At 48.6% G+C, this 21,174-nt stretch overlaps 3 protein-coding genes across 4 annotated transcripts; all 3 read right to left on the bottom strand.

Annotated features, from left to right (window-relative positions):
- Positions 1–40: 40 nt before the first annotated feature.
- Positions 41–5,257, bottom strand: LOC134036273 (SERPINE1 mRNA-binding protein 1-like). Of its 2 annotated transcripts, none has more exons than XM_062481138.1 (9): positions 4,884–5,257; positions 3,879–4,065; positions 3,522–3,662; positions 3,356–3,427; positions 3,165–3,239; positions 2,603–2,780; positions 2,263–2,328; positions 1,910–2,107; positions 41–1,703 (listed from the first exon to the last, which is right to left on the bottom strand). In XM_062481138.1, exons 1-9 carry the CDS (start codon positions 5,137–5,139, stop codon positions 1,644–1,646), a joined length of 1,233 nt encoding a protein of 410 aa, XP_062337122.1. In that variant the 5' UTR covers positions 5,140–5,257; the 3' UTR covers positions 41–1,643. The 2 variants fall into 2 exon arrangements, with proteins under 2 accessions (XP_062337122.1, XP_062337123.1); XM_062481139.1 differs by having other exon boundaries at positions 3,356–3,424; positions 4,884–5,256.
- A 1,812-nt stretch (positions 5,258–7,069) lies between these two features.
- On the bottom strand, positions 7,070–11,034 carry hsd17b7 (hydroxysteroid (17-beta) dehydrogenase 7). Its single transcript, XM_062481993.1, has 9 exons — positions 10,845–11,034; positions 10,110–10,316; positions 9,869–9,961; positions 9,500–9,614; positions 8,890–9,084; positions 8,594–8,698; positions 8,399–8,455; positions 7,632–7,730; positions 7,070–7,402 (listed from the first exon to the last, which is right to left on the bottom strand). Exons 1-9 carry the CDS (start codon positions 10,877–10,879, stop codon positions 7,268–7,270), a joined length of 1,041 nt encoding a protein of 346 aa, XP_062337977.1. The 5' UTR covers positions 10,880–11,034; the 3' UTR covers positions 7,070–7,267.
- Positions 11,035–11,250: 216 nt separating this feature from the next.
- On the bottom strand, positions 11,251–20,780 carry ddr2b (discoidin domain receptor tyrosine kinase 2b). The gene is made up of 16 exons (XM_062481945.1): positions 20,575–20,780; positions 19,246–19,348; positions 16,628–16,865; positions 16,138–16,285; positions 15,812–15,914; positions 15,487–15,670; positions 15,128–15,368; positions 14,935–15,000; positions 14,582–14,718; positions 13,898–14,105; positions 13,473–13,699; positions 13,236–13,363; positions 12,839–13,069; positions 12,401–12,635; positions 12,055–12,204; positions 11,251–11,795 (listed from the first exon to the last, which is right to left on the bottom strand). Exons 1-16 carry the CDS (start codon positions 20,657–20,659, stop codon positions 11,661–11,663), a joined length of 2,619 nt encoding a protein of 872 aa, XP_062337929.1. The 5' UTR covers positions 20,660–20,780; the 3' UTR covers positions 11,251–11,660.
- Between the last annotated feature and the right edge of the window lie 394 nt (positions 20,781–21,174).

The following is a 21,174-nucleotide window of genomic DNA, read 5'->3' as shown; positions in this document are numbered from 1 at the left end:
CACAGTAATGATTTCACACAAGTCACTGCCGTGGGCAGAATACATGTAACACCTCTAAAGCAATTTATTAGAACAGGGATGTTTGCAAAGTCTGTCGTCAAGTGGCTCAAACAGTGACACAAAAGATTTGCTCCAGTCGTCTGTCTGTACATGACCAGCGAGTCTTAAGAGCACGGAATATAAAGCTTGACTAAGTTTCACTGGTCTAAACTCCCCTCCCACCCCATCCCTTTTCCCCAACCCGATGAGCTTGAAGTATACCCACGTAAGTAAAATCAAAACCAGGCTGGAGATGTAAACACAGATGGCTGCAAGCAGGGTAAGCATTCATACATTCTGTTGCACTTGAATGCTCCGCGTTGAACGGCACATTTCTTTCAGACAAATTATGCAGTAGTGCTGCTGGATCGATACAAATAACAACAATAAAAAAAATAACAGCAAAGATCACAAGAGGAACAAACAAACAAAACCTTCAGAGTACAGGTGGTGATAAATCATGTGCTTCCGAGCTCTAAAAGACATTTTAAAGATCTATCAATACCCTAAGTGCAAGATATGTCCACAGTCTATCATACCTAGATAGAATTACTATGTTCTAAAAATAAAAACTACTTCAGGTAAAACCATATAGCTAAGAACCTGCAGTCTGCGTTGAGAAGCATGGCAAGCTCATAGCAGAGGAGTACTCTAAGTCTAAGTAACTATTGTTCTAGCATTACCCTTACATTCTTACACACACACATACATACACATTCACACAGTGCACAAACACTCCCAACACATAAATGGTCACGCACAAAAATATATTTTCTTCATGGTCCTAAAGTTCCTTGTAGAATGTAGCTTGTATGAACTAAACGGAACCAGCTTAGACATATTGGGCCCTGCTGTCCCTGTACACAGGTAGCATATCTGGACCAGGGACAAAGCTCACTAACCTCTGATCCATCAGAAAAAGAGTTGAGCCATCAAAAGGGGGGAGGGAAGGAGTCAAAAGGAAAACCATAGGCGATTACTTTCACTGCACGACAAAGCAGAAAAATATCAAGCTTAATGAGGAGTCCCTAGACCCAAGGTACATTTACAAACACATGTCAAATAGTTAGTACAAATGTACTAAAACTGTACTTAAAGTCTAGCATATCATTAAATGCACGACTCATAAACAAACCCCCTGAAACTGGTCTAAGATGACTCCATAACATTTACGTTTAAGTCATGAGGAAAGCGCGAGATAAAAGCCTCAGGGGTGAGACCAATACTTAAACCAATCCTGGAAATGCATATTATCAAGCAGCAATACAAAAGAATATCCATGAAGTATGCATAATCTCTGAAAAAAACAATACTGTATGAAAACATCCCTGCTATCATGTCTCTAAATACAAAACTTCTACCAATAATTTGCTTCAGTGTAACAAGAGAAGTCCTTTTTCCTTGTCTTTTTTTCTTCTCCCTCTCCTTTCAAAACGGGTTAAAATTTCAGTCCACGGAGGTGAAGGGATGACAGTCTTTTTTCAGAGTTTAAAATATTTTTTTCTTGGTTTTTCTCATATAGTTGAAGAAGTTGTAAGCATGCAAGCCTCGTAGAGGAGGGGCCCGGAGGGGGGCGATGATGGAGTGCTGGCGGCGGGGTCTTCCTAGGCCAGGGCAGGGAACGCCTCAGGGTCGTCCACATTGGGAACAGACACTCCACTCGGCTGAGGGGAAGGGCCAGATAGAAACAGGGAGAGGTTAGGAAAGGAAAAGGAGAAATGTTCACAAAGCCAGAGAATAATAGTCCAAGACGTGGGTATAAGCTTCAACTAACTTCACAAAGTTGTGAATCAATGTGGCTTTGTGTCCACAGCCACGCCAGTGGATTAAAAGCCATGTAGCGGTCTGAGACTACAGCCTTCAATGTTACCTTTTCGGATCGTCCTCCGCCTCGCGCCGGCCGGGTGCCTCCCCCTCCCGCTCCGCGTCCTCCCCTCCCCCCTCGGGCTCCCCCGCGCCCGCGCCCAGGGCGCCCCAGGTCTCCGAAGTTGATCTCCAGTTGTGATGTGATGTCGTTGGCGGGCTTGCGGAAGTGGTGGTCTGCGCCGGCGTCCTCAGGGTTAGGTGGCTGGAGGTCAGGGCGGCAGAGTTAGTCACACTGTGTCACATCCCACATGGAACTAAGAACGACGGTATTGAACGCAGCCATTGCTAATTCCACGTCAACTAGTTCACAGTTGGAGGGACATGTGATGTGTGACGGAACGGGGGCGGGCGGGCTACCTTGGTAAACACGGGGATCACCTCTGCCTCGATCTCTGCAGCATCAATCACAGCGCCGACCGGCTTCTAGAATGACGCAAAAAACAAGATGCACTCAAGTCAGAACATGAATGATGTAACTGGTGGGATTAACATTGAAAAAGCGACACTAAGTCCTCCTAAGAAGACGGGGTGGTGACAGGCAAAAAACAAACAAAAAAACAAAACACATAAAAAATGACTCTTAATTAAGAAATAAGTGAACTGTAGACAGCAGGAGAAAAACCACCACCTGGTGTACATGCACCCTAACAGGCAGCTGAAATGCACTCAAAGAATGGTGAACGCTGTCGTCGCTTACGTCTTCACTCTTGGACTTGTGCAGCACGTAGCCCTTCTTCCACTGGCTGTCCGCCCCCTCGTTGGGCTTGCGGATGTTGAACTCTACCTTGGCGCGCTCCTTGTCCTGCATGGCCTTCCATTCATCCAGGGTCATCTCCTTAGGGCCCTCCTCCTTGACTTCCTCCGCCTCGTTCTCCCTGGAGAAGACAAGCAATCATGTACAGGTGAGGGATAGGATCAATCTCTCTGGTTTCCTTTATTATTATTGTTATCGATCATCTGGTGTCTTCATTCTTACCAAAGTGCCTGCCTTCTCCCATTCAATCGCTGTGTCACTCTAGTCCTCTGAGCCTCAATTAGTACAGCTTTAACTATACTCTCTTGGGGCAGCCTTATGTTATTCTGACTCTGTGCCAACTGTTTGGCTGCAGGTTTGAGGGCTCGTTGGCTTTTGATAAAACAGCAGCAAAGCTAGAGATTAGCTGGGTTGTGACCTGAGAGGTCCTGTTCCAAAGAAATGCCCCAGGGGTGATTAGCAGGAGAGCATGAGGCCGAGAAACTGGACACTCCAAGATACTCACTTGTTCTCAGAATCAGCAGGTGGGTTCTCTTCTCCCTCCGGGGTGGCTTCAGGGGCAGCAGTCTGTTCAGCCTCGCTAGGCGATGCAAAACACATAACGTGTTTATAATCGAAGCCTTGGACACTAGTCAAGCCTGTGTACACGGCAATGTCTGTTTCACTGGACAAGGGGACGTTTTTTTAATGACTCACCTAATTTCCTCCTTGGCGTTACCCCAGTTGTGAGGCCCACTCCCTCCACGCTTCTCCTCGCTTTTCTGACTGCTGGATTGGAGAGAAAAAGCACTGAGACACTGGGGATGCCAGTTAGGAAAACCCTTAACCCCCATTTAGTGCACCCCGCGAAAGAATGACTCACGGTTTGTCACTGCCACTGTGTCTATCGAAGTCTCGTTTCCCGCGGGAATCGAAGCCGTCACCCCGCCCCATGCCCCGCCCCCGGCCGCCACGCCCACCACGGCCACCACCACGCCCTCTAGGGGGCCTGTCTCCAGAGGGTCTAAGGGACAGACAGATGGGTTGAGTAGCAAGCCAAAAGCACAAAAAAAAACCAGAAACAACAGCCCTCGTTATTCCTACTGTATACGTTGAAGAAAGCGTCTTATGAGAGAGAAGCTCGTCTGCTAGCTACTTAGAGAAGGAAAGAACATAGGAAGGATAAACCCCACACACTGCTTCATCCTCAGACTTCAGCAGTTTTCCCCTCAATACTCACTTGTCTGCAGAGAACTCTCCTCCGCCTCCTTCAGGCTTCTCCTCCATGGGTTTGTCAAAGCGTCGTTCCCTCGGTGGTCTCCTGTCTGGCCTCCGGTCCCCAGGCCTCCCCTCACCCGGCCCCCCCTGGTGCTGCTGGGAGCCTGGCTGACCCTGCTGGTCCGGCCTCCGACCCACTCGCCTGATTCCTGACAACAAACAGACAGGGTGTTATAATGACCAGTTCCTACTGCCTCAAAGGGGTGTTATAATGACCAGTTCCTACTGCCTCAAAGGGGTGTTATAATGACCAGTTCCTACTGCTTCAAAGGGGTGTTATAATGACCAGTTCCTACTGCTTCAAAGACAGCTAATTGGGTTTACTTAAAAGCTCATTGACAGTGCAGTTAAGCCTTCACACAACGCTGTAATAGTGGACTGCTACAATGTCAACAAACGAAAGTCCTTGGCTCCATACATGTTGTGTTAATATTATGGCAAGTGCCAACATGATCAAACAACAAAATGTTACGATCGCTGCCTTGTCCCCTAGCTTTTTTTGTCAACACATGCACTTTTATTGATGCACATGTACTCATACACATTTTGACAGCTAGCTACATAAGTTAGCTCATCACAACCGATGCTCTAGCATCATGGACCCTGTCACTCGGAAGGCCGTTTTTGACAGTTCAGTGTTGTTAATGGAAATTGACACGCTTTAGATTTCATGCATTTCTGCAAATTAATAAGGTTATTTACCAATAATCTGCAATAGCAGGTGCACGAATGCAATACTGAAAACCATCGTGTCACGATCCCTTCCCAAAATAATACATTTGTGCAGTGCACGCTATCAATAGGATAGTTTGCCCTCTAATTGATCACAACAGGATAGGAACCATGTTGACCTCATGTTGTGTTTAAGTGTTACCAAGCTAGATAGCAAAAAGATGCTTGTAGTTGCATTGTTAGATAGATAACGAAACAAACTTGATACAAACGTGATTGAGTGCAAATCTGGTACCTTCTTTCTTCAAAGGTACTGGAGCCTGAGATTCTTCCTTCTTGTCCAGAAGCGGGTTCTTCCTGTCCTTCTGTGACTCTTTCTTAGGCTGCTTGGCTGCCTGAGCTGCAGTCTTGTTGGTTCCAGCAGCGGCCCCCTCTTTCTTCTTGTTTTCAGCCGCTTTCAGCACCTCAAACGGGTCCGACTCATCATCTAATAGCTGGTCGAACCGGTTGGTTACGACGCAGCCAAAGCCTTCTTGCAGGTGTCCGGGCATGATGGCGCCCCTTCAGCGGGATTCTCCTCCGATTCTACGAGGCTTGGTGCGAACAATTCGCTGGAAGCTGCCACAAGATGGCTGGGAAAATACCCCTTCTCTTCCGGCGCGAGGAATATCCGGGACTTTCAGTGGACTGGCTTGCTGTATGGGGCATGTAGTCATCTGTCCAGTATTATTAATTTATAATTTATATAAAACAGGACCCTCTAAGTAGTGAAAGTCAATGAAAGCTTTTTTCATATTAAAACACAAAAAAAATTTTACGCCTGACGAAAGTAGGTTAATTACTGTAAGTCGCTCTGAATAAGAGCGTCTGCTAAATGACTAAATGTAGTCTAAATGTAAATTAGACACTAGAATTCAAGGAACAAAATTAGGCTATATGGCATATTCCAAAATAGTTATACTAATTTAACCGTATGGTATAACTTTAGGATGATAACGGTACAAAACAGAAAAGACATGTTTGTAGCCTATATTTTTCATAAGAAATCACTTGATGGTCATCATTCTCATGATATAGGTATACCACTGCAGATTCCACAGCAGCATTACACAACCGTTACCCACAGAGCGGTGTGCAACAGATTAGGGAGGATTTGGTTGTTTAGTGTGGAAAGACAGTCTCCCATGATGTTAGTGTCATGAACTGTATCTGACATGCCTCCCCCTTCTGTTATGTCAGTACTTGCACCATCTAGTTCATAGATAGTCTGCTGCCTCAAAGACTACATATACACACAGTATATGCCAAGTTTACATTACAGGCCAACTGATGTTGTTGCGTGTTTGTAGCTTTTCTCTGCAGTGCATTCCAGTGCAGAATTAATCGACCCTACAACCCCATACCAAAATGGTTGGAATTAAATTTGAGATAAATGAGCATTGCAACATTTTTAATCTCTTGTAGCAACACTCGAACAATTAGTATTTTTGTCACACTGTCGCATTGAGCAGCACTGTAGATCTACAGTTCTCATTTAATTGGTATGCGCAGCATCTTTCCTGAATGCAGCAAGAATGAACACAGATGATTGTCAAGAGAGCAATGCTGTTTTTGCTCCCAGGAAAACCACACCACAAGTAATCCTACTTACGGTTGGTAAGGTAACACCATAGTAGCTTGTGGGTGTCAACCTGATACAGCTATCAAATGAAGACTCCAGAGACTTCAGTGCCCAAGTGTTCAGACAAGACCAGCTGCTGCTCTGTTAACCATTTCAAACCTTGACAACACAGCTGTAACATGATATTGATCCTTCAGAACACTTCAGCATCCCCCAAATGTACCCAACTTGACTCGGAAGTAATACACAGAAAAAATCATTTTAAGTGATATGATACAGATGAGTGAGTAAAGTTGAAGTAACCAAAGTAATGAAGATTTATTAAATGTTAAACAGCTCACAAGTAGGTCTTTAGATCACGGTAAGGCAGGGCTGTGAATCAAATGCTAAATAAACGACAGGAATGCATACGATATATTGAATATATCTTATTTTATATTTCATATTTTACATTGTATAGTATTGTTTAGAATTATTTAGACTGTTGTATATTTTCTACTTTTTATATTTAAGATTCTTATATGTTTATTGTATGCACCGTCCTGCCACAGTAAATTCCTTGTTTGTGTAAACTTACTTGGCGAATAAAGCAGATTCTAGTCATTCTTAAATGCTCTGGCACTCTAGACACATCCAAAGTTCTAGTTTCGCTCCTTACTTTCCATTTTATTAACTGTTAGTTTCACAGTTAATCTGTTTCAGTCCTTTTAAAAACATTGATGCAGATAAGCATCACTGCCCCACATTTTTACGGTACAAAAAAACGAGTAGCAGCACTTATTTGTTTCAAGTCACAGATATTCAAAAATGTGCAACCTTGACTGAACTACAAAAAATCATCAGGTAGCATGATGAAGCGTCTTACTCAATACGTTCCTGTAGAGTAGTGATATTCACCAAGGTTGGAAAGCTATTGACTGAGGTGCTGGTAATGGGTCTGTTTGCCAGTCCATATCCTTAAATTTAATTTAAGACTTGGGTGACTTCAGATGGAATGGATCCCATGGTACAACATGAGGTTGGTCAATGCACGGAGCTCAGGTTTGTTACATGGTCCTCTAGTCTGTGTGGTTGAGGTACTGTTTGTGGGCCAGAAGATCCTCGTCTTCCTCAGTTAGTCCACCCCGTACTACTTTTTCAAGCTCCAGAAGTTTCACATAAAGGTCTTCAGACATTTTGTCATCAATGTCCATCTGCAATCAAACAAAAAAGAAATTCAAAGAAAGTAATAACACTGTAGTGTGTCCCACCTCCAGACATGTTGTTAACGGATTCATTCATATCCAGTATAAAATAACAGAGTCTAGTATGTAAACATTTTCACAATCCAACCAATTTTGTCAGTCAGTTTTATACAGCAAATTATTTCAAATGTCAAACATAGGGTTGCCTTTTCAAACCAGGTCCCCAGCACATGCTTACTTGTCGCGACTGCGTATAGTTGGTCCCAAGGCCGGATGTCAAACTATGGTACTTTGCTCTTGAATCCAGCGACTCTGGTCTCTGACGAAATAACCAGTGCTGTGAAAGAGCAGACGGCACAAAAAGATGATGCCAGCGGAATCATTTTGTATTGTTTCTTTTTTAACAGGCTTTTCGAAATTTGTAATGTAATGTAAATGTAACAAAATGTATGGCAAGATTAACAACGTTACCAATATTCTGAAATTAGCTTCATCACTGCAGTTTTAACTGAACATGGCTTTATATAAAACATAAAAAATATTGAATCATAAATATAAAAACAGTCCTTTATAGACCCAAGAAGAGTCTATAAAACAAAATACTAGAGGATTTTCATTTGCATGCGGTTTGACGAGTTAGACGTTTAAAACAGCCTTTTGAAAACATGTAGTGCTTTGGCTGTTTTTAAATGCTGTGCTTTAACCCTTGTGTTATCTTCGGGTCGTTCTGACCCATCAGTCATTGTGACCCACCGTCGTATTGCGACAACTTTACCGCATACAAAAACAAAGTGAAGCATTTTCTTTTAACCGTTGGGCTGTCCCAGACCCCCCACATTGCGAAGGTTAAAAGAAAATTATTTTTATTTGTTTTTGTATTGGGTAAAATTGGGTAAACACAACGATGGTTCGTTATGAACCTTTGGGTCATGTGACCCGAAGGCAGCACGAGGGTTAAATGATGTGTGCACTGTAGTGAGCATACGCTCAGCATGATGGACATACCAAAGCTTCCGCTCCACTGTAGGGTGTGAGGGTGAACGTGTTGGTGAAGATTCGGATCTGTTCAGGAAATTGAACATTGAACGTTCGACATCCAATTTGAGCAACAATACTCCAATCACCATTACCCATTGAACATGTATTGCTTGTCAAATCAGTTTGAATAAAATGGAGGTGCCAGGGGATTGTTGAACTCACGAGCCACATGATGGGCATGATGAGGGTCCAGAAGAAGGAGGGGAGGATTCCGTAGGTGAGGTTGGTCATCACCAGACCAGGACATATCACGGAGGAGTACAGGCCCTGCAGCCATCAGACACACACATGATCAGGATGGTGCTGCTTACCGCTAAATCTGATTCCACGTTCTGTCATTAGCTACATCCTGTAGAATCGATGTTCACTACTCGTTCTACTTTGGCCGAATCAGACTGAGGAGAGACCATGGCGGCAGGGTAACACCAGTGATTGGTTGGTTGTAGCGTGACAGTAACCTGGCTGTTCATGTGTCTGTTGAGCGCCAGGCTGAGCAGGTCCGAGGCGTACTTGGAGGAGCTGTAGGGCTCCGTCCCTAGCCGGTGCTGGATGTCGTCCAGACGGAAGGCGGAGCGCCTGGCGTTGCTGGAGGAGGTCCACACCACCCGAGAGGTGTGGTTCGTCTGGCACAGGACCGGCTCCAGCTCCCTGATCTGGATTAGAGACAGACACAACAACCACACAATGCAAGTTTGGGATCATTTAACACATTTAGCCTACTATAAATATACACACAAAGCACGCACGATATTACTAAGGCCTGAGTTACAACTCCAACACCACTGTCTAACACTGTAGGTGTCTGGTCTCTGTCAGGTGTAATTAGCTGTCACTCAGCCGACTGCGTCATGGAGTGAACATGAATACAAACAGAATGGAAACAAACGTTAATACTTCATGGAACAAGATGCTGGGCGACTGCCTCCAGGCTTCATTAGTGTTTCCATAAATATTTAGGAAATGAATACAACTTTACCCCAGAAGACCTTTTTCTTAATTACAAGGCCAAGTCAAAATTGTCTTTAGCATATTTTACTGTTTACTTCAACCAATGCATGTGAGTCATACCAGGAGGAAGTGACCAAAGAGGTTTGTAGCGAACACTTCCTGGAGGCCGTCTGAGTTAAGGCCGTCCTGCTGGGTTAGCAGACCCTCCCCCGTCATAAACATGTTGACGACGTTACTGCAGCAGAGATGCACAGTCAGAACAGCAGACAAAACTGTCTCGACAACCAAACGACTTTTGCGGGTTACACAAACACACACACTGTACAGTGCGTTAACTGTTTATATTCATTGTAGTGTGTTTATTTATGCACTCATACACAAACAAACACACACTCCACTATTTACAATACTTGAAATAGATTTGTATACAAGGGGGTACACAGATGTAAGGTTTGACTGACATAATTGTCTCAGTGCCTGTTGGTTTACCTTGAAAACAGTCCCTTGAAAAAGGCCTTCATGTCCAACTGTGGATTTGGCATGATCCCTGCATTTAGGTATAGGTAATCAAGTTGGTTGTACCTTTGGAATGTAGGACAATGACATGACCATTAAATTGTATAGCCAATTTAACAGTGCAACAAGTATTCGAATAGTGTTTGGCAGAAGAGAAGGAAGGCCTGCAGAACGTGTGGGGAGGGGACAGAGATTGATTTTCTGAACGTTGTACCTGGATTTGACCTCCTGGGCCGCGCTGAGCACAGAGCGCACAGAGCCCACGTCCAGGTGCAGCAGGTCCACGTGGGCTTTGGGGTGAGAGTTCAGGAGGGCTGCCCGGGCGGCCTCTGCCCTCTGCATGTTCCTACAGGCCAGGCACAGACGCAACTGGCCTTCATCTTCACTCAATAGGCGTTCACACAAAGCCAGACCGATGCCACTGCAGGACAAACACACAGGCCAACTATTCAAAGTGCACTGCACAACTGAGGAGACGATTAAACGGAGGCTTATTTTAAACCATCAGGTCATCATTGCACAGGGGAAAATCAGAGTATCACATCAGATTAGGATTATAGGGTGTTTGTCGGTCCGAAAAATATGTGCAGTACAGAGTGTACACTTCCCTGCCACATATTAAAAAGTTACTTTACAGTTAGGCCTACTTTACGTTATGTACTGAAACAGCTAGGCCAATGTGAAATTGGATATTTTGTGGAGAATTGTTTTGAAGTTTCTTATTTTTTATATGGATTAGATGTTTTATATGAACCGATTATCAAATCATGATTTGATAAATGTATTCTTTATATTTTTATCCAGCCAATACCAAATTAAGTTAATCTTGAAAATTATTTTGAACGAATGAAATCTAATCTTTCCAATAACTGTCATTTTTGTATTGTTAAATCTGACGCACTACAGTAGACGAGTCTGCAGGACATAAACGATTTTGTAATTCGCTTACCTGTTTGCACCGGTCACAAGAACAACGTTATCCATTCTCGCTAAATAAACGAAGACTTCTTAGCACGTTGTGATGAATAGTGTTACCGTATGATAAGACAAGTTTCTATCTACAAATCATACGGAGTGTACAACCCCCTGGTTCGATCAGTTGACATTTCTCAGCAGCCTATGCACAGCAGACTGGAGCGTGGAGTACGTGGTGTGACATCAACTCACTGAACCATTGGCCACTGAGACACAACTACGGATAGTCAAAAGGACCAGTTTGCACAAACTCCAAATTTGAAATACTCAAAGTTGGAAAGTAGAAGTTAGTATTTCCATGACTGGAGTGTGTGTGTGTGTGTGTGTGTGCACTGCAGTGTGTATCATGTGTGCAGTGTGAAGCGATACACATTTTACTGTTTAGAAACACAGCTTTATTTGCAGTAGACTTTATTTACATCATATATTTAGTTCACCAAAAATTCATTCAGTACAATGAAAATCTCGAAAATTGATTCAAAATCTCTTTCTACAAATGCTAGAAAATACAATTACCAGGTGCACTCCCTGTCATTGTCTCCTTTGTTAAAATGGCATCAAATATATAATAGTTCAAACTATTTATTTCCCTGGTCCATCTTTTTAATGATCAGGTATAATTAATGTAGACGAGAGAGGGGTGAGACATGAAAATGAAAAGGCAAGACAAACAAATAATATAATAGAAAGGAATACTCAGAAACTGCCACTGTGGGTCAAAAGTAAAGCGGATGAGAAATCGCTGTCAATAAGCTGCACAGTCCCGGATGTGTTTACTGCGTGTCAGCAGCTATGCCTGGTCCTCCACTAGCTGGCTGTGGATCTCCTGGAAGGTGGGCCTCTGCTTGGCGTTTCTCTTCCAGCAGCCCAGCATGAGCGAGTTGTAGACCTCGTCAGGACAACACCTGGGCTTTGGCAGGTACACCTGGGATATCGTCACAGAATCAGTTAGATCAGGGACAAGGGAAAAGAAGAAGAACACATCCAGCTGTCTCTATCTGCACCTGGGCTTTAGCTCAGCAGATACACATTTCTCAGATAAGACGCACGCACATTTCCGAGTGTTAACTTAACACCAGGAGTGTTCGTTTCCCTCATTGAGTGTTAAGTTATGAGATGGACTCGTATAAACACTCCTGGTGTTTTTGAACACTTGAGAACATTTGCTGTGTGAGTACATTCACCTGCTTGCTCTGGTCCCTGAAGAACTCTCCGGTGTTCTCAATGACCTGCTCGTCAGACAGGTTGGAGTAGGGCTGCTCCTTACACAATGTGAGGATCTCCCACAGGGTCACCCCAAACGCCCACACATCACTGGCCATCGTAAATTTACCCTGGGAGGGAGAGACGCAAAACTGTTGCATAATATGTAACCTGTTGTGTTAGCAGTAGGACTGAAAAAACTTTCCCCGAGGACATGAAACAATGTGACACAGCCTTCTATGTAGCTTGTTTATGCTCATGTTGTACACACTAAAATAAGGTTGTTGCACTCAGATCCAATCATCATTCCCATTCCCCTGTCCTCACCAATAGGATGCTCTCCCAGGACATCCAGCGAATAGGCAACACCGCCCTGCCCTGGATACGGTAGTAGTCACCGCGGTACAGGTTCCTGCTCATGCCGAAGTCAGCAATCTTGATGGTGTAACTCTTTCCTACCAGACAGTTGCGGGTCGCCAGGTCACGGTGAACAAAGTTGAGGGAGGATAAGTACTTCATCCCAGAGCAGATCTGTGTGGCCATGCGGATCAGGTTACTGTAGCTGAGGGTGACAGCAATACGAGAGAGAGAGAATCTGAACTGATGTCTGACAGACAACGATTTTCGCCCGGAGGACAATGTGTACTGCCGCTCCAGCAGAACATCTCCCTCCGACGTGACTTACTCTCAGAGTATCCCAAAAAGGGTGATGTGATGTCAAATTCAGATCATGTAAACAATACCTGTCCATGCAGAGCACAGTACCTGACAGTGGCTCTGTCTCCTGACTGGTTCTCCTGTCCTCCTTCTTTCTTGCCCTCCACCAGCTCCTCCTCTTCCAGCTGAAGGCCGGACAGGAACTGGTTGAGGTCTCCGTTCTCCATGTACTCCGTGATCATGCAGAGGGGGTCGCTCTCCACACACACCGCCAGCAGACGCACGATGTTGGGGTCCCTCAGACGAGACATGATCCGGATCTCCTTCAGGAAGTCATTCCTGAAGTCGCGGAACACGGTAACAGCTGTGACATCGGCGTTGACGTGGTAATGGGCTTCATGCTACGAAACATTTCTCATGACACACGCGTCTCTGCCTTTATGTGTAGGAAGAAAGATAAACAAACACTAAAATTGGTAAATGGGGACACATTTGTCGTTCCCACCTTGCGTTCTTGTTCGCGTCTTCTCTCAGTGTCTTCACAGCCACCAGTACGGCTGATTCACCGCTGCTCTCCACAGGCAGATTCTCTTCCACAAAGTCCAGCATGCCCTGGGCCTCACAGAGGTGAACCTGATGATGACAAACAAAGAATCACCCCTCCGTTTACCTGCACGACCCTCATCTCACTCCAACCCCCTCAAACACAAGCCCTCTCCCTCCTGACAGGGTTCCAACAGACCTCTCCGAACTGGCCCTCTCCCAGCTTCTCCTTGAAGGTGAGCTTGTCCCGAGGGAACTCCCTCATGGCGGCGTCTCTCCCGGCGAGCAGGCTCAAGCGGACCGAGGTGATGGAGCAGGTGGGGCTGCCGGCGGCCTCCTGCAGGCTGACGATGTCGGCCTCCGCGTAGTGAGGAGCCCCGTCCGAGCTGCCGGTCTGGGTGAGCCTGGACGGGGCGCCGCACCCCGCTGAGAGGCATGCACGGAAACACCAGGAAACCCCCCCCCGAATGAAGATCAAGAAACACGTGAGGTGAAGCCGGAAAAACACACGTAGTAAAGTCAAGAAACGCGTTTTGTATATTAAAGAAGGACACAGAAAACAAATAGGACCAGTCTTACATACACCCACACATGTACAATACACACACACACTAACACACTTACCCAGGTCCTCAGTGGACTGCGCAAACTCTGGCAGCTTGCGGATGAGGCGTGACGGCTCCTGGTAGTCGGAGCAGAGGGGGAAGATCCTCTCGTAGGTGGAGGTGGAGTTGGAGCCGCTGTCGCTGGACAGGGAGTGGTGGAAGGAGAAGGCCTGGGTCTGGACAGCCAGGCGAGCGGTCAGCTCATCGTCCAGCAGCCGCCGGGACGCCTACAGGGAGGAGGCAGCAGCTGTTGCTGGAGGTTGTTCTGAAGTCGTCATACGTCTACAAATGCTACAGACTGCAAGGCTGCTTACATTTGTGAGTGTAAAAAAAAGTGTTTTGATCACTAAATCTATTCACATAACTCAGGGCCGTAATCATAATATATATTGGGGGGGGATGTCCCCCCAATATTCAAATCTGGTCAAAATGTCCCCCTCAATATATTGATATAAAAATATTAATAAAATATAAATGTGCTACGCTACGACAGGAAACCACGCACGCTGTCCGAAATTATCATAAAACATTTAATCATATTCATAACTAATCATAAAAAGTTTTCAGGGGGGGGACCTTCAGACTCCCCAGCAGATTTCGTCCCCCCCCAATGTTGACTCCATGGCTGACTGACATAACTGACATAACTGATTCTTCTCTCTCTGCCTAACACTGATGGTTTGAAAAAAAAACGATCACACACCTTCTCCAGCATCTTCTGCCAAACCTGACGCCACAGAATGATGACTATGATGGCTAACAAGATGGCAATGATGGCCACTAGGCAGCCAATCAGAATCCTTGTATTGCTGTCATCCACTTTGTGGGTGGGGTCATCCCCTGTTGGTTACAATGAAATATGTGCAGATGATGACATGAGAATTAAGGACACCTAACAACATTTGACAATGACAGATGGCAAAGACACCCTCATCATGACATCTTTACGGACAGGAGAGGGTGCTGTTTACCATCCAAAATATTTTCAGTTTGTCTGGAGAAAATAAATACAAAAAGAAAGCCATTTGTTTTAGATCAATGGTAACAGTTTTTTACCTGGTAGAATATTGGTGGGGTGGCCACGTTTACGAGGGGTGAGGGATGTGTTATACACAGAAGTGCCTGACAAGTAGAGGTGGAGAGAGAGAGAGACAGAGAGAGAGAGAGGGAAGAGGGAGACAAACAAAGAAAGCCATATCATCGTTTTTTTTGTAAAACTCCTATGTTATACCAGGACCTCCGGGCTCACCAGACTGGAAGGCCACCTCACTGAACAGCATCCACGCCTCATTGAAGGTGAAACGGCATTTGATGGCGCTGGCCATGCGGTCGCCCAGGGGCACGGTGACGAAGCGGGCGCCTTGACTGACCCGGTCTACAGGGAGCCTGAAGGTCACCGGGCCGGCCTCCCAGTCCGCCTCCGAGCGGAAGAAACATGTGGTCTGCCGGAACATTCTCACCCCGCGGCTGAACATGTTACTGAGGTGCACCTGTGAAGAAGGGAGACATTTAGAATGATTCATAATCTTTCATAGGGGTGCAGGGAGGGGTTGGTGGGGCCGGTGGTGGGGGTGAGTGGGGGGGGGGATTTCCTGGCTGACCTCTCACCTTCATGGAGGTGAAGTTCCTGACGTGGTCAAACTCAAAGGTCATCTCCACGTAGCCCTTTGGGAGGCTCTCATTGGTCCAGCCCACATAGTCGTACCCAGGCCACATGCCGTAGACGTTGCTCTGGAGGAAGTCGTCCAGACCCCACGTGCCGTCAGTCAGCTGACCCAGGCCCTCCGCCAGCCTGGGGAGGGGGGAGGGGGGGACGGGGGGTTAGAGAGACACACTGACTCAATGTAGGAGTGGAGTTAAGGATTACAACACTCGACCTTAGGGTGGGCATTCGTTATCAGACCACCCAGCTGTAGTTTTCCAGCCCACAGACCTTTCACCTGTAGCACCATCGTAGACGGAGTCGTTGAGGTGGATGTCCAGCCCCCTGTAGGTCATCTGCTGTCCAGCAGGGGCGCTGTATGACAGCAGGCCGTCTGCAGACAGACACGCAAGAAGACAGGAAGGGGGGGGGGGGGGTAAAGACAGAGGCAAGGTAGAGATGATCAATGTAGCTCAGTGGTAGGGCATAATGTTGATCAAGAGGTCTCTGGTTCAAATCCCCCTTGCGTGCTGCTTTAGATCAAAGTGTCTGCTGCAGGAACACGCTGTCATACGACGGTACTGTGTGGGACAGACTGAGCTAGAGGAGAGCCAGACCTAGCCATTCACAGCCATAGAGCTCCACCCTCATGCAGACGATCATGGAAGGGTCGGTGACGGGCATGAAGCGCACGAAGCGGGCGATGATGGGCGGCTCCAGATCCTTCAGCACCACGTCATAGGCGTTCTTGTTCCCCTCGATCACCTGACGCAAGAAAAGGAAGTCGTGGAATCCAGAACAGGGCTGTTTCTGACTAGGGGTGCTGGGTGGGCATACCAGTGTGGCAGGACAATCACCGGGCCCCAGAGGGAAGGATTACAAAACATGTTTCGCTTCGAAACTCGTACTCGAAATGTTGTTTAGGTGGTGTGCAAACACCACCAGATGTTTGATAACTGTGCTTTACATGTTTTCATCTTCTGAATGTGTACGAACTGCTATCACTGTCTTGGCTTGGTCTTCAGGTTAAATAAAGTTTTATAAAAAAAAGAGTTGTATCGTTCAGACTTGGACCGTCTCCTGGTCTCTCTCGCTTGTTCTGCTTACCTGCCGACCGTTCCTGTCCTGCCAGGAGACCCAGCGGCCGCCGTCGCGGCTGAACCTGATCCGGTAGCGCTGGGCAAACTCGTTGCCCATGCCGTCGGCGTGGCGACCCTGGGTGCCCACGAGCGTGATGAAGTGCAGCGAACGCAGGTCCACCTGCAGGAACTCCTTCAGGCCGTCCCTCTCAGACATGATGTCAGGACACCAGGCCCCATCCCCGTCGCCCTCGTCAAAGTCTAGTCTGGAGAGCAAGGGAGGAGAGGGAGGAGAGGGAGGAGAGGGAGGAGAGGGAGGAGAGGGAGGAGAGGGAGGAGAGGGAGGAGAGGGAGGAGAGGGAAGAGAGGGAGGAGAGGGAGGAGGGGGAGGAGAGGGAGGAGAGGGAGGAGAGGGAGGAGAGGGAGGAGAGGGAAGAGAGGGAAGAGAGGGAGGAGAGGGAAGAGAGGGAGGAGGGGGAGGAGAGGGAAGAGAGGGAGGAGGGGGAGGAGAAGGAGGAGGGGGAGGAGAGGGAGGAGGCAGAGGAGAGGGAGGAGAGGGAAGAGAGGGAGGAGAGGGAGGAGAGGGAAGAGAGGGAGGAGGGGGAGGAGAGGGAGGAGAGGGAGGAGAGGGAGGAGAGGGAAGAGAGGGAGGAGAGGGAGGAGAGGGAGGAGAGGGAAGAGAGGAGGAGAGGGAGGAAAGGGAAGAGAGGGAGGAGGGGGAGGAGAGGGAAGAGAGGGAGGAGGGGGAGGAGAAGGAGGAGGGGGAGGAGAGGGAGGAGGCAGAGGAGAGGGAGGAGAGGGAAGAGAGGGAGGAGAGGGAGGAGAGGGAAGAGAGGGAGGAGGGGGAAGAGAGGGAGGAGAGGGAGGAGAGGGAGGAGAGGAAGAGAGGGAGGAGAGGGAGGAGAGGGAGGAGAGGGAGGAGAGGGAAGAGAGGGAGGAGAGGGAAGAGAGGGAGGAGAGGGAGGAGAGGGAGGAGAGGGAGGAGAGGGAAGAGAGGGAGGAGAGGGAAGAGAGGGAGGAGAGGGAGGAGAGGGAAGAGAGGGAGAGGGGGAGGAGAGGGAAGAGAGGGAGGAGGGGGAGGAGAAGGAGGAGGGGGAGGAGAGGGAGGAGGCAGAGGAGAGGGAGGAGAGGGAAGAGAGGGAGGAGAGGGAGGAGAGGTAAGAGAGGGAGGAGGGGGAGGAGAGGGAGGAGAGGGAGGAGAGGGAGGAGAGGGAAGAGAGGGAGGAGAGGAGGAGAGGGAGGAGAGGGAAGAGAGGGAGGAGAGGGAGGAGAGGGAAGAGAGGGAGGAGGGGGAGGAGAGGGAAGAGAGGGAGGAGGGGGAGGAGAAGGAGGAGGGGGAGGAGAGGGAGGAGGGGAGGGAGAGGGAGGAGGCAGAGGAGAGGGAGGAGAGGGAAGAGAGGGAGGAGAGGGAGGAGAGGGAAGAGAGGGAGGAGGGGGAGGAGAGGGAGGAGAGGGAAGAGAGGGAGGAGGGGTGGAGGGAGAGAGGGAGGAGAGAGGGAGGAGAGGGAGGAGAGGGAGGAGGCAGAGGAGAGGGAGGAGAGGGAAGAGAGGGAGGAGGGGGAGGAGAGGGAGGAGAGGGAGGAGGTGGAGGAAAGGGAGGAGAGTGAGGAGGGGGAGGAGGAGAGGGAGGAGGGGGAGGAGAGGGAGGAGAGGGAGGAGGGGGAGGAAGGGGAGGAGAGTGAGGAGGGGGAGGAGGAAGGGGAGGAGAGTGAGGAGGGGGAGGAGGAGAGGGAGGAGAGGGAAGAGAGAGAAGAGAGGGAGGAGAGGGAAGAGAGGGAGGAGGGGGGAGGAGAGGGAGGAGAGGGAGGAGGGGGAGGAAGGGGAGGAGAGGGAGGAGGGGGAGGAAGGGGAGGAGAGGGAGGAGGGGGAGGAAGGGGAGGAGAGTGAGGAGGGGGAGGAGGAGAGGGAGGAGGGGGAGGAGAGGGAAGAGAGGGAAGAGAGGGAGGAGAGGGAGGAGAGGGAAGAGAGGGAGGAGAGGGAAGAGAGGGAGGAGGGGGAGGAGAAGGAGGAGAGGGAGGAGAGGGAGGAGGCAGAGGAGAGGGAGGAGAGGAAAGAGAGGGAGGAGGGGGAGGAGAGGGAGGAGAGGGAGGAGAGGGAGGAGGAGAGGGAGGAGGGGGAGGAGAGGGAAGAGAGGGAGGAGAGAGAGGAGGGGGAGGAGAGGGAGGAGGGGGAGGAGAGGGGGAGGAGGGGGAGGAGAGGGAGGAGAGGAGGAGGGGGAGGAGAGGGAGAGGAGAGGGGAGGAGGGGGAGGAGGGGGAGGAGGGGGAGGAGGGGGAGGAGGGGGAGGAAAGGGAGGAGAGGGAGGAGGGGGAGGAGAGGGAGGAGGAGGATGAGGGGGAGGAAAGGGAGGAGGGGGAAGAGGGGGAGGAGAGGGAGGAGGGGGAGGAGGGGGAAGAGAGGGAGGAGGGGGAGGAGGGGGAGGAGGGGGAGGAGGGGGAAGAGAGGGAGGAAAGGGAGGAGGGGGAGGAGGGGGAGGAGGGGGAGGAAAGGGAGGAGGGGGAGGAGGAGAGGGAGGAGGAGAAAAATAGAGGTTTGCTTAGGTTGTGTCTCATCTTTCCCTCTATGTCTTCATCTCAGCGTTGGTGTATTTGATGCTTTGTGTGTAATAAGTGTTAGGCGTGTGTCTGGGCTCATAGTAGTGGCCTACCTGCCAAACCTGGCGGCAGTAGACTCAGACCACTGGCTGGAGGCGGAGATGTCCTCGTCCTGGATCTGGCCTCCTGTCATGCCTAGGGGATACCTGCACACTCCTACACACACACACATGCATTTGCGCATTAACACACACACACACACACATTCAGTTACTTGTCAGTGGCAAGTAGCACTTAGCAAACGATAACAAGGCCAGCATTGTAACATGGGCGGACAATGTCACATGTATGTACCGTGGTTAATGATACCGTGCTTGTTGGTTTGTGTGTACCAGTGTTTGTGTGTGCGAGCCACATGTATGTGTAGGGTTTACAACAGAGCCCAAAGTGTCCAGGGCCCCTCCCCTCTCCCCTCCCCTTCCTGGAGGCCTGTGAGGCCCCTGCGCTGGAACAGAGGCGTCACTGTGAAGCTGCCAGTCCAAGCAAGAGAGATGGGAGGTGCCCCCCTCCCTCCCTCCCTCGCTAATGCCTACTCTTTATTTATCATCCCTTTTCCCCTCATTTGTACCAGAGCCAATTGCGAGACAAATCACAGGGTGCGAGTTGGTCGCATTGAAAACGAAATAAAAGAAAAAGTACTCTATTGGTCTAATGACCAATCCGCCTCTATCATACAGGACCTGTGTGTATACACTTTCTACTCTGTCATCCACCTTCCAGTAGTCTCTCGTCAACACACAGACATACATTTGAGGACGAAAACAGCTATGCTACATTATGTGAAAGCTCCAGGAGGTATATATGTCTGACTGAATCCCACCGGTCACATACCCAAACAAACAAACAAACAAACAAACACACACACACACCAGACTTGAAACCAGGGGGCAGATCCTGCTGTTTTAGCAGGATCCCCTCTACCGAGAGCTTTTCAGACATTTTCCGAGGTGCCCCCCCACCTGTAAAAGGCCTGTCTGTTCTCACATATTTGCTCTCTGACCGCTGGATAAACCACTCACACATACTCTCTCTCACACACATACTCTCTCACACACACTCGCTCACTCACCCACACAAACTGAATAACCTTGACATATCTGAACCCTACCAGCAATCCACCAGTGCTTTAATGTCCACCATACCATCCTGTCCCAGTGTCAATTAAGAAAGTACTATGTATTGAACTAAATTAATTGTTTAGCCCTTTTTACAAGCAATGTCACAGACGGCTTCACATAAGCCCATAGAACTGCCCCTCAACCAACCTAAACCCTCAAGGATCAATCCTTGAGGGTGACCAATTGCAACGATAACGTTTGCTATCTAATATCTGATTGCTGTGTTTGGTGGCACACTATCATAGACGGACGGAGTCCCTGTACCTGGGTTGACCTGTGACCTCCCTGCAGTGGCGAGCAGGAAGAACAGGAGACCGCGTCTGATCTGCAGCACCTCCATGGCCTTCATCTCCCCCAGGGCAGCTCCTGGATCAGAGGGTCATGAAGAAGTCGTTACAAAACGTGACGAGGCGCCTCGATCGTTCACATCGTGCGCTCTGCTCGAGAGCAGTCCCTGCCATACAAATCCTTATTACTCTGATACTGAACGCACACCAGTTCAACAAGATAACCCCATAAAGGAGGTGTGGAGAGTTGGGCACCCAGTGGGCACTTCTGTAAGTCAGAGGCTTGGAAGGGAGACAGAGACTTCCTTGTAACTAACCATAGGTAATTGACTAGCAGCTCTTCCTCCCCAGTACAGTACATGTAGTATGAGTCGACGGTTTATTTACCTTGTAAAAGGCCCCCCGTAAATGTCCCACGTGAAATATGCCTCCGTAGCGCAGGCCTGCTGAAACTACTGTACAGGCAGTCATACGTGTGGCTAGGTGCACCTAAAATGGGAGTGTGGATGCTTGCACAGGACTGACTGTGTGTCTCTGTGGAGTGTGGTTTCATCACATGGACAGTACCAGATGCTTG

The sequence above is a fragment of the Osmerus eperlanus genome, chromosome 16 (genome assembly GCF_963692335.1).
Source record: "Osmerus eperlanus chromosome 16, fOsmEpe2.1, whole genome shotgun sequence".
NCBI lineage: Eukaryota > Metazoa > Chordata > Actinopteri > Osmeriformes > Osmeridae > Osmerus > Osmerus eperlanus.
The sequence above is the reverse complement of the archived record's forward strand: the minus strand, read 5'-3'. Positions and strand labels throughout refer to the sequence as shown.